The 14048-nt window shown below is 46.5% G+C and overlaps 1 protein-coding gene across 1 annotated transcript in view; it reads left to right on the forward strand.

The window, feature by feature from the left end:
* LOC138251856 (long-chain-fatty-acid--CoA ligase ACSBG2-like) overlaps positions 1-14048 on the forward strand; it is a 374130-nt gene that overhangs the window by 320486 nt on the left and 39596 nt on the right. The window contains exons 11-12 of the mRNA XM_069205685.1: positions 10864-11003; positions 12496-12742. Of these exons, the coding sequence (XP_069061786.1) occupies positions 10864-11003; positions 12496-12742 (387 nt within the window). The remainder of the gene's footprint in view (positions 1-10863; positions 11004-12495; positions 12743-14048) is intronic.

Here is a 14048-nt window from a genome sequence, read left to right on the forward strand (position 1 = left end):
AGAGCTGAGAGACTGTTAGCCCCTTCAGTTGGGGTGGGGGCATAACCAGGCCCATACTGGTTGGTAGCCACCACCCCACTATTTTCTTTTATTTTTTTAATTTCCTGGCATCAAGTAGGCTTTCTGTCCCCCGGGGTGTGGATCGGGGGTAATTTCCCAATCTGCCCACTGGTGGGCAGAACAACTTTGGCCCCATTTATTTGCGGTGGGGGTATGGCCATACCCCCAACCTCTTATTTTGAAAAAAAAAATCTTACCTGGTCTCTGGTTGGCTTTCTGCCCCCCTTGGGGGCAGATGGGCCTTCCAAAAATAGGCCAATCTGCCCCCAAGGGGGGCAGTTATGGCCAACAGTAATGTGCCCCCATGGGGAGCGTTGCCCCCCAAACAAAACACACACATACTCACACACCAATCCATGGTGTCTAGAGGTTGGCCTAACAAAAATAGCCTAAATACAATTTACCCCCGAGGGGAGCGATCCTTGTCTAAGGGGACGCTCCCCATACATAAAAACATAAAGTAAGTAAAAAAACATATCTATCCCTAGTGTCTAGAGGTTTCTGCCCCCACTGGGGGCAGATCCGCCTAATTATATTTGGCCGATCTGCCTCCGGGGGGGGCAGAAAAGGCCTAAAAATATTTTGCCCCCGCAGGGAGTGGCCCTTGCCAAAGGGGCCGCTCCCCTTATGCGTTAGTATAAAAAAAAATCCCTGGTGTCTTGTGGTTTCTGCCCCCAGGGGGGCATAAATGGCCTAAAAATTATTTGGCCCCCCTGGGAGCGACCCTTGCCTAAGGGGTCGCTCCTCACACATTAAAAATAAATAAATAAAAAATAAAAAAAACTATCCCTGGTGTCTACTTCTTTTCTGCCCCCATGGGGGGGGCAGAAATGGCCTAAAAATAATTTGGTCCCCTGGGGAGTGGCCCTTGCCCAAGGGGCCGCTCCCCTTATGGGCAAGTATGAATAAAATAAATAATCCCTGGTGTCTAATGGTTTCTGCCCGGGGGCAGAAATGGCCTAAAAATAATTTGGCCCCCCGGGAGCGACCCTTGCCTAAGGGGTCGCTCCCAAAAACATAATAAAAAAAAAAAAATAATAATAATCATTTTTTATCCCTGGTGTCTGGTGGTTTTATGCCCGGGGGGGGGGCAGAAATGGCCTAAAAATCATTTGTCCCCCACCCCCCCGGGGAGCCATCCCCTTACTGAAATAAAAAAAAAAAATCCCTGGTGTCTAGTGGGCAATTCTGAAATGCTGTGAGAGACAAGAAAGGAAAGAAAAGGTTTTTCCTTTTCTTTCTTGTCTCTCCCGTCCCACCTCCCAGTCGGAAGAGAAATGCAAAAGCATTTCTCTTCCGGGTTCCAGCGCGATCCGAGGTGACCTCTGACGAGGTCAGCGCGCGATTTGTGCGCTGATGTCATCACTGGGGGGGGGAGGTCGGGGGTGGCTGGGGGGGGAGGTCGGGGGTGAAAGGGGAAGCGATTCCCCTTTCATCCCTGACAGGGAGTGTGGCCGGGGGCCCACGGGGGGAGCACTAGCGCTTCCCCCTTGGGCCCGTGCAGGACGAGGTGGTCTCGTCCGAGGCACAGGGGAACCGTGTGCGAGGACGAGAACACCTCGACCAAGGCACCAAAGGGGTTAAGGAAAACTGCACACGAAACCAAATAAGACAGAGGCAAATGAAAATATGCCTTCCCTTCAGCTGCAGGCAGGGCTGGCTTTAGGGCGGTGCGGTCCCACCGGGTGCTGACCTCAGGGGGGCGTTGTGTTTAGCAATGACTTGCGAAACTTGCAATTTAAAAGAGCCTTCTGAAAAGTTCCTTGTGCGTCCAGCCTTCAGGAAACAATTCAAATGTCAAGATACCTTCTGTGATTAATGTTCCTGCTAGGGAGAGATGGGAGTTTTGTCTAGTGGCAGCTTTGACTCGCCATAAAGTAGAACAGAGGGTTAATATGCCTGCTGCAAAGAACAGAACTATATACAGTATATATTTAAGAGCCCCTAGCGCCACTGGAGTATCAGTTTTCATGACGCTCTGGTGGGACTATTCCCTGCACCATATTACATGGTAGCTTTAAGCCACTCTTTGTGGCTCAACGCCACCTTGTAAATACAGCCCGTACACACGCAGCACTTTGCGTGAAAGGGGCGTGCAGTAGGTGTTTCTGTGGACGTGCCACAGCAACACCCATTGCATTTTGAAGCTGCTTCAGATTTACCAGTTTTCATAAAATCGAGGCAGCGCCAAAATCTAACGCCACCCCAGGGGTGGCGTTAGCATGGCACGACGAGGAGAAATGCTTTCATTTCTCCTAGTTTTTTGCTCTTTTTATGTGAGCAAATTGCCATTTAAGAAGGTTTTTGTGCAGGAAGGTGTTCTTTCCTGCACAAAATCAATCTCCCCCTCAACGCAGTCATTCTTGCACTATGGTGCACAGATTGCTGCATTGGCAGCAAATTTAGCACCGGCGAAAGGGGAAACACAGGAGTGCGCCATATTCTAGAAAATACGGCGCATCCCTGCGTTTTGAAAATGACAGTTCGCAATGCTGCCATATTTGGCGTAGCACAGTGCACTGTTATTTTCTATTAAATCTGGCCCTATATTTTATGTGAATAGCTGAGTGGATTAGAAAAGCCAGCCTTTACAAGTGCTTTAAAAAAATATGAATGTATTTGAAAGGGGGGCTATGAAAAAATAAGGGGCACATTTGCCAAGTGTAAGTGTGTGAATACGAGGAGGTGGTCATGGGGTTGGGGGGAGGGGTTCCCAAAAAATACTGTTGCACAGGGCACCACGAGCGCTAAAGCCGGCCCTGGCTGCAGGGGCTGGAAGGTAAGAGCAAACAAAAGTTCTCTACCTGCATGACTTCTATATGTACAGCTAGCATCTCAAAATTCATATTGTAACTATAAAGACAATCATTATGAGGGACATGTGAAAATGTACCTTCATTCACTGTTTTAGGAACAATGAATGTAATTGCTGTGTTCACAGAAGTATAAGAAACACTCCCACTTAGCAGACGCACGTTCAACATCCACCCAACAATACAAACAGAAATGGCAACTGCCAAAACTACATGTAAAAATTTGCAGCTTTGCTGCACCATGTTAGCTGACATCAGATCAAGGAAACCGTATTTCAATCTGAAGTGATTACTCGTTTTATTTCTACCGTATCTCGAAATCTCTGGTGATTTTTATTCTGCATCAGCCAGAGGCTTATCTTATTTGAACATGTTAGAAATGGGGTCTTTGGTTGGCAGTCAGGTTACGCCCTGTCCAAGCAAGGACCCTCACTCCAGTCAGTGTAAGTCAAACACAATCCAAATTATCCTGTGCCCACCCTCTGGTAGCTTGGCACTGAGCAGTCAGGCTTAATTTAGAAGACAATGTGTAAAGTATTTGTGCAATAAATCATACAATAACACCATATAGTACCACAAAAATACACCACACAGTGTTTAGAAAAATATATAATATTTATATGATAAGATGCAGGTCAAAACAATCAAAGACACAATAAGTAAATGTAGAGATATCACTGAAAATTGATATAAAGTGTATTAAGTCTTTTAAAAGCAAACAAAGTCTCTTTCAAGCAAAAAGTACCTGGTTCGTGTGAAAACTCTCCGCAAAGGGCCGCAGAGGAGGAGAAGCATGGAAACAAAAGAGTGTTTGTCGGTTTCGCAGGCCGCACATGGCGATGCGTCGTTTAGTTTCCACGCAGGGATGGCTGTGCGTCGATTTACAGTGCTCGGTCGTGGATCCTCTTCGGGTTGCGGGGTGTTCAGACGCCCCGGGGACAGTGCGTGGATTTCCTGTGCTGGCAGGATGAAGTCACAGGAATGGTGTTGATACGGTGGGCGTTGTAGCGAATTTTGCACCACACGACAGGCGCTGTGTCAATTCCTCTCTGGAAGTCCGGCTGGGTTGTTACAGCTTGGCTATGTGTCGATCCAGTGGGCCATGCGTCGAATTTCCGGTCGCTAAGCTGGCGCTGCGTCCATCTTCTTGTTGTGAAGTCGGGCTGCGTCATTCCGGTTCGGCGTGCAGTGAAATTTTCACCACAGTGCAGGCTGTGCGTCATTTCTGGCAGGCTGTGCGTCGAATTTCACCGCACAAAGAGTCCTTCTTGAAGAGATGAAGTCTTTTTGTTCCTGAGATTTCAGGGAACAGGAGGCAAGCTCTATCCAAGCCATTGGAGAGCACTTCTTCACCTCAGCCAGAGAGCAGCAAGGCAGCAGGGCAACAGCAAGGGAGCAGTCCTTCACAGAAAGCAGTCAGGTGAGTCCTTTGGGCAGCCAGGCAGTTCTCCATGGCAGGATGCAGGTTCTGGTTACAAGTTTCTTCTCCAGGAAGTGTCTGAGTTGGTAGGGGCAGAGGCCCTGTTTACATACCCAAATGTGCCTTTGAAGTGGGTGAGACTTCAAAGAGTGGCTTAGAAGTGCACCATGTCCCTTTCAGTTCAATCCTGTCTGCCAGGGTCCCAGTAGGGTGTGTGGCAGTCCTTTGTATGAGAGCAGGCCCTCCACCCTCCCAGCCCAGGAAGACCCATTCAAAATGCAGATGTATGCAGGTGAGGCTTAGTATCCTGTGTTCGGGGTGTGTCTGAGTGAATGCACAAGGACCTGTCAACTAAACCCATCCAGAAGTGGATTGTAAGGCGCAGAAAGATTTAAGTGCAGAGAAGTGCTCACTTTCTGAAAGGCTTGGCAAGTACTTTTAAATTCCAAGTCAAATTTGCAGTGAAACTGCACACACACAGGCCTTGCAATGGCAGGCCTGAGACAAGGTTCAGGGGCTACTTAGGTGGGTGGCACAATCAGTGCTGCAGGCCCACCAGTAGCATTTAATCTACTGGCCATGGGCACACATAGTGAACTCTACTAGAGATTTATAAGTAAATTAAATAGTCAAATTGGGTATGATCCAATGTTACCATGTTTAAAGGGAGAGAGAATATGCACTTTAGCACTCGTTAGCAGTGGTAAAGTGCGCAGAGTCTTAAAACCATCACAAACAGTATCTAAAAAGTGGAGAGGCAGGCAGAAAGTTAGGGGTGACCACCCTAACGCTGTCAGATCTAACAGTACCTTATCTTGAAATGCTGGTGATTTTTTTCTGCGTCCAACAGAGGCTTAAGGCCCTAACATCCTCTGACTAGTACTCTAACGCTTTATTCATCCTTCTCACCCAGTTGCCGTTGCTGGCAGGAGCTGAAGATACAATGTTGCAGAAGGTGTCTTGCTTCTTTGTTGCAGTTTGTAGAGTTCCTAAAGGGTCCAGATGCAGTTTCTTTGGTGAGAAGTTGAAGTGGAGGATGCAGAGGATCCCTGCTGGAGTTTTGCAATCTGAAGAACCACCTAAAGGAGAAACCCTAAATAGCCCTAAAAGGGGGATTGGTCAGCTAACCAGATAAGCACCTATACTTTGTTGTAGTGCTGCATAGGCCTCCTTTTGCACCTTCTTTGTCCCCGTGCTGTAGGACTCCTGTGTGCGCTGCCTGGACTTCTGAGGGCTCCCTGAGTTGCAGAGGGCCCCCTCTGACTCCCCCTCCTGGGTAGAGGCCACCAGGTCCCTCCTGGTCCCAGGCAGTGCCATTTTCTGCTAACACCGATCTTTGCATGTGCCAAGGCTTGTAGGCAGAATCCAGCAACACAAACCAGACTGCAATCATCCATCTGCGTGGGACATCTTCTGCACCAACCCGGAACCCTCATCTGTCTTCTTGGGTGCAGTACTGACTGTTGTTCTTCACCGGTGGTTCTTCTTTTGCACCTTCTGTAGAAGGCTGGACTGGCTTGTAGTGAGTACCAAGGGGTACTTGCACCTTGCACCAGGCCCAGGTATCCCTTATTAGTGTATAGGGTGTCTAGCAGCTTAGGCTGATAGATAATGGTAGCTTAGCAGAGCAGCTTAGGCTGAACTAGGAGACGAGTGAAGCTCCTACAGTACCACTAGTGTCATTTGCACAATATCATAAGAAAACACAATACACAGATATACTAAAAATAAAGGTACTTTATTTTTATGACAATATGCCAAAAGTATCTCAGTGAGTACCCTCAGTATGAGGATAGCAAATATACACAAGATATATGTACACAATACCAAAAATATGCAGTATAGTATTAGAAAACAGTGCAAACAATGTATAGTTACAATAGGATGCAATGGGGACACATAGGGATAGGGGCAACACAAACCATATACTCCAAAAGTGGAATGCGAACCACGAATGGACCCCAAACCTATGTGACCTTGTAGAGAGTCGCTGGGACTGTACGAAAACAGTGAGGGTTAGAAAAATAGCCCACCCCAAGACCCTGAAAAGTGAGTGCAAAGTGCACTAAAGTTCCCCAAAGAGCACAGAAGTCGTGATAGGGGAATTCTGCAGGAAATACCAAAACCAGCAATGCAACAACGATGGATTTCCAGACAAGGGTACCTGTGGAACAAGGGGACCAAGTCCAAAAGTCACGACCAAGTCGAGAGTGGGCAGATGCCCAGGAAATGCCAGCTGTGGGTGCAAAGAAGCTGCTACTGGACAGTAGAAGCTGAGGATGCTGCAGGAACGACAAGGGCTAGAAACTTCCCCTTTGAAGGATGGATGTCCCACGCCGTGGAGAGTCGTGCAGAAGTGTTTTTCTGAAGAAAGACCACAAACAAGCCTTGCTAGCTGCAAGTCGTGCGGTTAGGGTTTTTGGATGCTGCTGTAGCCCAGGAGGGACCAGGATGTCGCCAATTGCGTCAGGGGACAGAGGGGGCGCCTAGCAAGACAAGGAGCCCTCTCAGAAGTAGGCAGCACCCGCAGAAGTGCCGGAACAGGCACTACAAAGAGGAGTGAAACAGTGCTCACCCGAAGTTGCACAAAGGAGTCCCACGCCACCGAAGGACAACTCAGGAGGTCGTGCAATGCAGGTTAGAGTGCCATGGACCCAGGCTTGGCTGTGCACAAAGGATTTCCGCCGGAAGTGCACAGAGGCCGGAGTAGCTGCAAAAGTTGCGGTTCCCAGCAATGCAGTCTGGCGTGGGGAGGCAAAGACTTACCTCCACCAAACTTGGACTGAAGAGTCCCTGGACTGTTGGATTCACTTGGACAGAGTAGCTGGATTCAAGGGACCTCGCTCGTCATGCTGAGAGGAGACCCAGGGGACCGGTGATGCAGTTCTTTGGTGCCTGCGGTTGCAGGGGGACGATTCCGTCGACCCACAGGAGATTTCTTTGGAGCTTCTAGTGCAGAGAGGAGGCAGACTACCCCCACAGCATGCACCACCAGGAAAGCAGCCGAGAAGGCGGCAGGATCAGCGTTACAGAGTTGCAGTAGTCGTCTTCGCTACTTTGTTGCAATTTTACAGGCTTCCAGCGCGGTCAGCAGTCGATTCCTTGGCAGAAGGTGAAGAGAGAGATGAAGAGGAACTATGATGAGCTCTTGCATTCGTTATCTAAGGAAATCCCCAAAGCAGAGACCCTAAATAGCCAGAAAAGAGGGTTTGGCTACTTAGGAGAGAAGATAGGCTAGCAACACCTGAAGGAGCCTATCAGAAGGAGTCTCTGACGTCACCTGCTGGCCCTGGCCACTCAGAGCAGTCCAGTGTGCCAGCAGCACCTCTGTTTCCAAGATGGCAGAGGTCTGGAGCACACTGGAGGAGCTCTGGGCACCTCCCAGGGGAGGTGCAGGTCAGGGGAGTGGTCACTCCCCTTTCCTTTGTCCAGTTTCGCGCCAGAGCAGGGCTGAGGGGTCCCTGAACTGGTGTAGACTGGCTTATGCAGAAATGGGCACCATCTGTGCCCATGAAAGCATTTCCAGAGGCTGGGGGAGGCTACTCCTCCCCTGCCTGAACACATTTTTCCAAAGGGAGAGGGTGTAACACCCTCTCTCTGAGGAAGTTCTTTGTTCTGCCTTCCTGGGCCAAGCCTGGCTGGACCCCAGGAGGGCAGAAACCTGTCTGAGGGGTTGGCAGCAGCAGCAGCAGCAGCTGCAGTGAAACCCCTGAAAAGGCAGTTTGGCAGTACCCAGGTCTGTGCTACAGACCCGTGGGATCATGGGATTGTGCCAATAATGCCAGGATGGCATAGAGGGGGCAATTCCATGATCTTAGACATGTTACATGGCCATATTCAGAGTTACCATTGTGAAGCTACACATAGGTAGTGACCTATATGTAGTGCACGCGTGTAATGGTGTCCCCGCACTCACAAAGTCCGGGGAATTGGCCCTGAACAATGTGGGGGCACCTTGGCTAGTGCCAGGGTGCCCACACACTAAGTAACTTAGCACACAACCTTTACCAGGTAAAGGTTAGACATATAGGTGACTTATAAGTTACTTAAGTGCAGTGTAAAATGGCTGTGAAATAACGTGGACGTTATTTCACCCAGGCTGCAGTGGCAGGCCTGTGTAAGAATTGTCAGAGCTCCCTATGGGTGGCAAAAGAAATGCTGCAGCCCATAGGGATCTCCTGGAACCCCAATACCCTGGGTACCTCAGTACCATATACTAGGGAATTATAAGGGTGTTCCAGTATGCCAATGTAAATTGGTAAAATTGGTCACTAGCCTGTTAGTGACAATTTGAAAGAAATGAGAGAGCATAACCACTGAGGTTCTGATTAGCGGAGCCTCAGTGAGACAGTTAGGCATCACACAGGGAACACATACCTATAGGTCACAAACTTATGAGCACTGGGGTCCTGACTAGCAGGGTCCCAGTGACACATAACAAACATACTGAAAACATAGGGTCTTCACTATGAGCACTGGGCCCTGGCTGGCAGGATCCCAGTGAGACAGTGAAAACACCCTGACATACACTCACAAACAGGCCAAAAGTGGGGGTAACAAGGCTAGAAAGAGGCTACTTTCTCACACCTTCATCCGGGTTAACAGGGGCTCCTGTTCTCCCTGGACTCTTCTGTGCTTCTTGGACTTGGTCCCCTTATTCCGTAGGTCTTCAGGACCAGGAATCCACTTTTGGTGTCTTGCAGTTTCTTCTGGCTCTTACATATTCTTCTTTCTTGTGTTCTTGTGCACTCTAGGAAAGTTATTGTGATTTACTCCTGCTTTCCTGCTTTCCAAAGTACTATCTGCGTACAGACAACTAGCTTTCTGCCAAATTTAGTGTAATTCCATCCCGTGGTTTGGGCTGTAGTCGTGCTCAAAGGTCCTATGGGAATTAACATGGGAAACACAACCTTTATCACCCGACCCACTTTTTCTCGACCACCTCTTGACGAATCACCCCGAAACTTTACATGCGCAACAAGAATCTTTGCACACATTTAAAAAAAAAAAATCAAGATTTGTCAAACAGTGCCAAAGATATAGGCAAGTCAAAAATGTTTTTACTATGGAAACATAGTTCTAACTATAACTACCTACTGGCGACTGCCAGTAGGTAATATATATATAAATATATAGATATATAGGAAATAAAAAAATACAAATCAAAGTCATTCACTTAAAAAACAAAGTTTACAGGGACATTGTAATTAGGTTATGAATTTACTCACACAAAACCACAGAAAGTTAAGGTTACCTCAAGTAACTATAACTTGTGCCCTGAGATCACTACAACTCGCACCCTCGCCATGCACAGTTTTCTCATCATTCACTTATTTTTTGCAAATGTTGCAGTGATGTTATCAATGATGTCATAAATGATGTCATGACTGATGTAACATGTAGGGTAATTAGCAGTGCATAGGGAGGGTGGGGGTTATAGTACCTTTAGGACGCTCAGCACCCCTCCTTCGTTTAAAAACAGTTATTGGCCCAGGGGGTGGGAGAGGCATTCCGTTCAGCCCCCTCCCCCATATATATCAAATGTAGCCCCGGGTAGGCTGTGGTCCCTGGGAATTTTAAGAGACCTAGGGCGGGAGCCCCATGCACCCCCTCTCTTTATGTTTTTTTAACTTACCATGCCTCCGGAACCTGGTCCACCTGGTAATAAAATCAAAACCAAGCGCAGGAGACCACACTTTTCTTTTTTTAATTCATGGTGAAATTTATGAATATTTGTGAATTTCTTCATGAATGTAAAAAAAAAACTTTTTTTGCACTGGTGGAAGGTTAGGGGGTTAGGGTATTCATACCCTGCCCCCTTTTCAATTTGTTTGTGTTTATTTTAGCGATTTTGCAATGACTGCTAACATTACTTTTTTCTTTGCTTTCTTTACCTTTTCTGGCCTTCCTTCTTTCTTGCCTTTGTTTCTTTCTTTCCTCCTTTCTGTTTTCCTTCCTTCTTCCATTCTGCTTTATTTTCTTTTTTCTTGCCTACTTTATTTGTTGCGTTTTGCCTTCTTGATCTCTTCCTTTCCTTATTGCCTATAACAATACAGTTTTGCAGAAACCATGACAAAACTAAAATTGCTAAAAGACCAGACCAATTGGATTTACCAATGCTTGGTGTTTAGTGCATTATTCTCAACTTATACTGGTAACAGTCACATCTAAAACTGTAGTTTCCCAAAAACATGCACTTTTTGATTCTGGATTTAAGGGCCTGATTTAGAGTTTGGAGTAGGGGTTACTTTGTCACAACAGTGACAGATATCCCGTCCTTCAAAATATAAATCCCATTATATCCTATGGGATGTGTATTTCGGCAAATGGGATATCCATCTCCGTTGTGATAGAATACCCCTCCGCCAAACTCTAAATCAGGCCCCTAACTCTAGATATTGAGGCTGCAACAGGAAACCATCAGGTGTGCATAGTTGTATGTACAATGGCGCACGCAGACTGTGATCTCTTGTTTCCTTTATTTTGGGTCACTTTCTTCAGAGAGTAATTGAACAAGCTTCAGCACATACATCTCAAATATGTTTGGTGTTTGTCTCTGATTGATTGCAGAGATGGTTATCACATCAGGAGGAGAGAACATTGCCCCAATTCCGATTGAGAGCGATCTGAAAAAGGAGGTGCCCATTATCAGTAACGCCATGTTAGTTGGCGACAAGAGGAAGTTCTTGTCTATGCTGATCACCCTAAAGGTAAGCACAGTTTGCCAGGATGAAAAGCTTATATGTGAAGGTGAGGACTCCATCGTGTGGATCAATCCAAAAGATAACTGGGAGAAGTTGTCATTTCTGAGCCCTCTGAAGACTGGAGGAAGGAGAGATTGTGCATGCTGAACATTATAAAAGTAATGTGGAACAACATGTTCATGCTGATTTCCCCTAAGGTAGCAGGATGGTGCTCATCTATTCTCTGTTCTGATCACTCCTTGGGACTCCTCAGATAAGAGTTAAGAGATTATCCGTGCTGATCACTGTGAAGGAATGAGCGTGGAATTCATTCCTGCTCATCCGTACTACTCACTTCTCAGGTAGCAGGCTAGAGCTATGATCATCCGTCAGGCAGTGGATAGAGTGTCTTCATGCTGGTTACTCCACGGGTAAGAATATAAACCTCATTCCTACCGGTCTGTTCTTCGATAGGAGGGTAGATCTTGTCCATGCTGATTACTTTAAACGTAAGGTGTAAGCTTGGCCACGATGATTACTCTGAAGATAATCCATGCGATCAGTATGAAGATGCTGATAAGTCTAGATGGAAGCCAGAAGACTGTCGGTGCTGATGTATCTAAAGGTGAGGTGAAGGGCAGGGGAGGAGAGATGATCCATGTTCAGTGCAAAGAAGCTAAGAAAGGTGTTCCAAGAAATACCAAAGGAAACACCAAAGTCCTTAGGCTGTTCATTGACATTGTTCCTAACAATTCAGCCCCATAACAATGCTTTACCCCCAAAACACTGTCCCACTAATGTGTAGCTTTATGCTGTATGCTTTCCTCAAGAGACAGTGTTATTTATGTTGTCTGCACTCCCTGTGTCCTGGTTCGTGTCTCCACAAGAACTGGGGTTGGTGGCACTCGATGGTACCTGTGTTCATGTTTATTCCTGGTCTCCTTTTATATCTGTGTTTATCATACTATTTTCCACACATTTGTTATAGTTTCAAAACATGCATTTATTTCGATCTGTAATTCTCAAAATCACTTGTACTTCTTTGTGTCAGTTCCACATCCTCCTGTAGATTGTTTCTGTGTACTTCGCACCATTAGAATCCCTTCTTTAGGGGGTGTGTCCCATGATCACTTTCTACTCTCTCCAAATTTTGTTGAAAACAAACTTGTCTTCCTGGAATCACTTTTATTTATATCATAATTAGGTGAATTTAGATTTTTTTGTCATCAATTTCAAAGTAATTTTTTTTATAAAATAAGTGCATTTCCAAGACTGATCATTATAAAACATGGTCAGTAATATGCACTGCTGGCTGTGATATCAATCTGAAATTAAGATCTTGAATGCCCATTACTGCCTAAACTATTTATACCCACCGTACAATTTACCTTTAACTATGCATATCATTCTTTTGATATAGAGTTTGTGAAACTCTCATGAACTCGTAGGAAGGAGATTATGTGAAAATGGGTCCTAAACAGGTTGCTCCTTTATATGGTGCTGTTTTATCTGCTTCCAGTGTACCACAGATTCGAACACACTGATGCCCGGGGATGATCTGACACCCGATGCCATCCAGTTCTGCCAGCAGCTGGGCAGCAGGGCTACGCGGGTGTCGGAGGTGGTGAGATCCAAGGACCCAGCCATCTACAAGGCCATCCAGGAGGGCCTGGACCGGGTGAACCAAAGGGCGGCTTCCAACGCTCAAAGGGTGCAGAAATGGGCCATACTGGAAAAGGATTTCTCTGTAGATGGGGGAGAGCTAGGTGAGTACTTACATGGTAGAGTGATCAACCGAAGCATAAACTATTGATTGGGAGCTGTAGGAGAGTACCCAAAGTATGTAAAGCGAATATTACTCATGCTAGAGTGATGAGCTGTATCACTCTCCATTTATGGGGCGAGCTAGGGGAATACCCACTGTAGCCACAAATGAATATACGTGGTGGGCAAAATACCATTTGTTGAGTTTCTCATTGATGGGAACGAGACAGCTTAGAATCAAGAAAATCCAAAGGGTATGACATAATGGTCCAGTAATAATTTATAGAGTGCTTCTCAATAGATGGACACAATACACAATGTAAATATGTCATCAATAGGAGTAAATAGGAGTAAATAAAGAGACCATGCTTGATGTCTCCATCATGAAACTCATGGGTTCTGATGGCATCATAGTTTTTGTCAGACCAGGGGCAATGGGGCAAGCATAGGCTGCTGCGTCTCAACTGTAGGGCCTGGGGTTGTTCACCTGTGATGTCCCAGGGCACATCCTAATGTGGCTCAGCAGACAGGGCCAAAAACAGTCCCTTCAGCACTTACGTGTTAGTGGCAGTTGTGGGCTTCACAGAATGGTTTGTGTGGGGATACAACGGGCTCATCACTCAACAAACACTCAACAGCATAATGACATAAATGCCCAGTGGCCATTATCTTTATAAAAGAAAAGTACTTTAATATACTGTAAAACATTATAGTTCACACTACTAAAACCTAGGTACTCTAGCTCTCTGCCAGGGGCCACTGTCTTACAGACTGGGATACCCCTCTTTTCTCTCCCTCCAGCTCCCCTTGTTATTTCTCAGTGTTGGGTTACTCAGGTGTGGGCAAGTACTTTGTCCTCCAACTCTCTCAGGCAGAGGTGTGTGTTCAGACTCTCAGTATTATGTATCTCACTAACTATGATGATTTTTAGAAGCCTCCAACCTGTGTTTTCGTCTCATGCAATGTTCATAAAAAAACGGAGACAAGAGTAAGCAATATGTTACTTACCCTGTAGCAACACAAAAGGATGATGGACGGAGTGCTGAACAATGCAAACACTCACCCCCAGTCACAGATCTGGGTTTAATCCATCGTTCTTTTGCTCACCATGCCACCCTAGTTTGGACCCAGTCATATGCAAATCAGTCTTGACCCTGTTCCTCATGGGAACAGTCCAGCCCGAACTGCCAAGTCCTCACTGGACCGGAAACAAGCATCCTAGGACCGGTTTCAGGGTTTCACCCTTCATCAGCCAGGCTAGCTTGAATCCAGTGGCACAGTGAGCAAGGGACCCACATCTGGGCATAC

This window comes from Pleurodeles waltl, chromosome 1_2 (genome assembly GCF_031143425.1).
Source record: "Pleurodeles waltl isolate 20211129_DDA chromosome 1_2, aPleWal1.hap1.20221129, whole genome shotgun sequence".
Lineage (NCBI taxonomy): Eukaryota > Metazoa > Chordata > Amphibia > Caudata > Salamandridae > Pleurodeles > Pleurodeles waltl.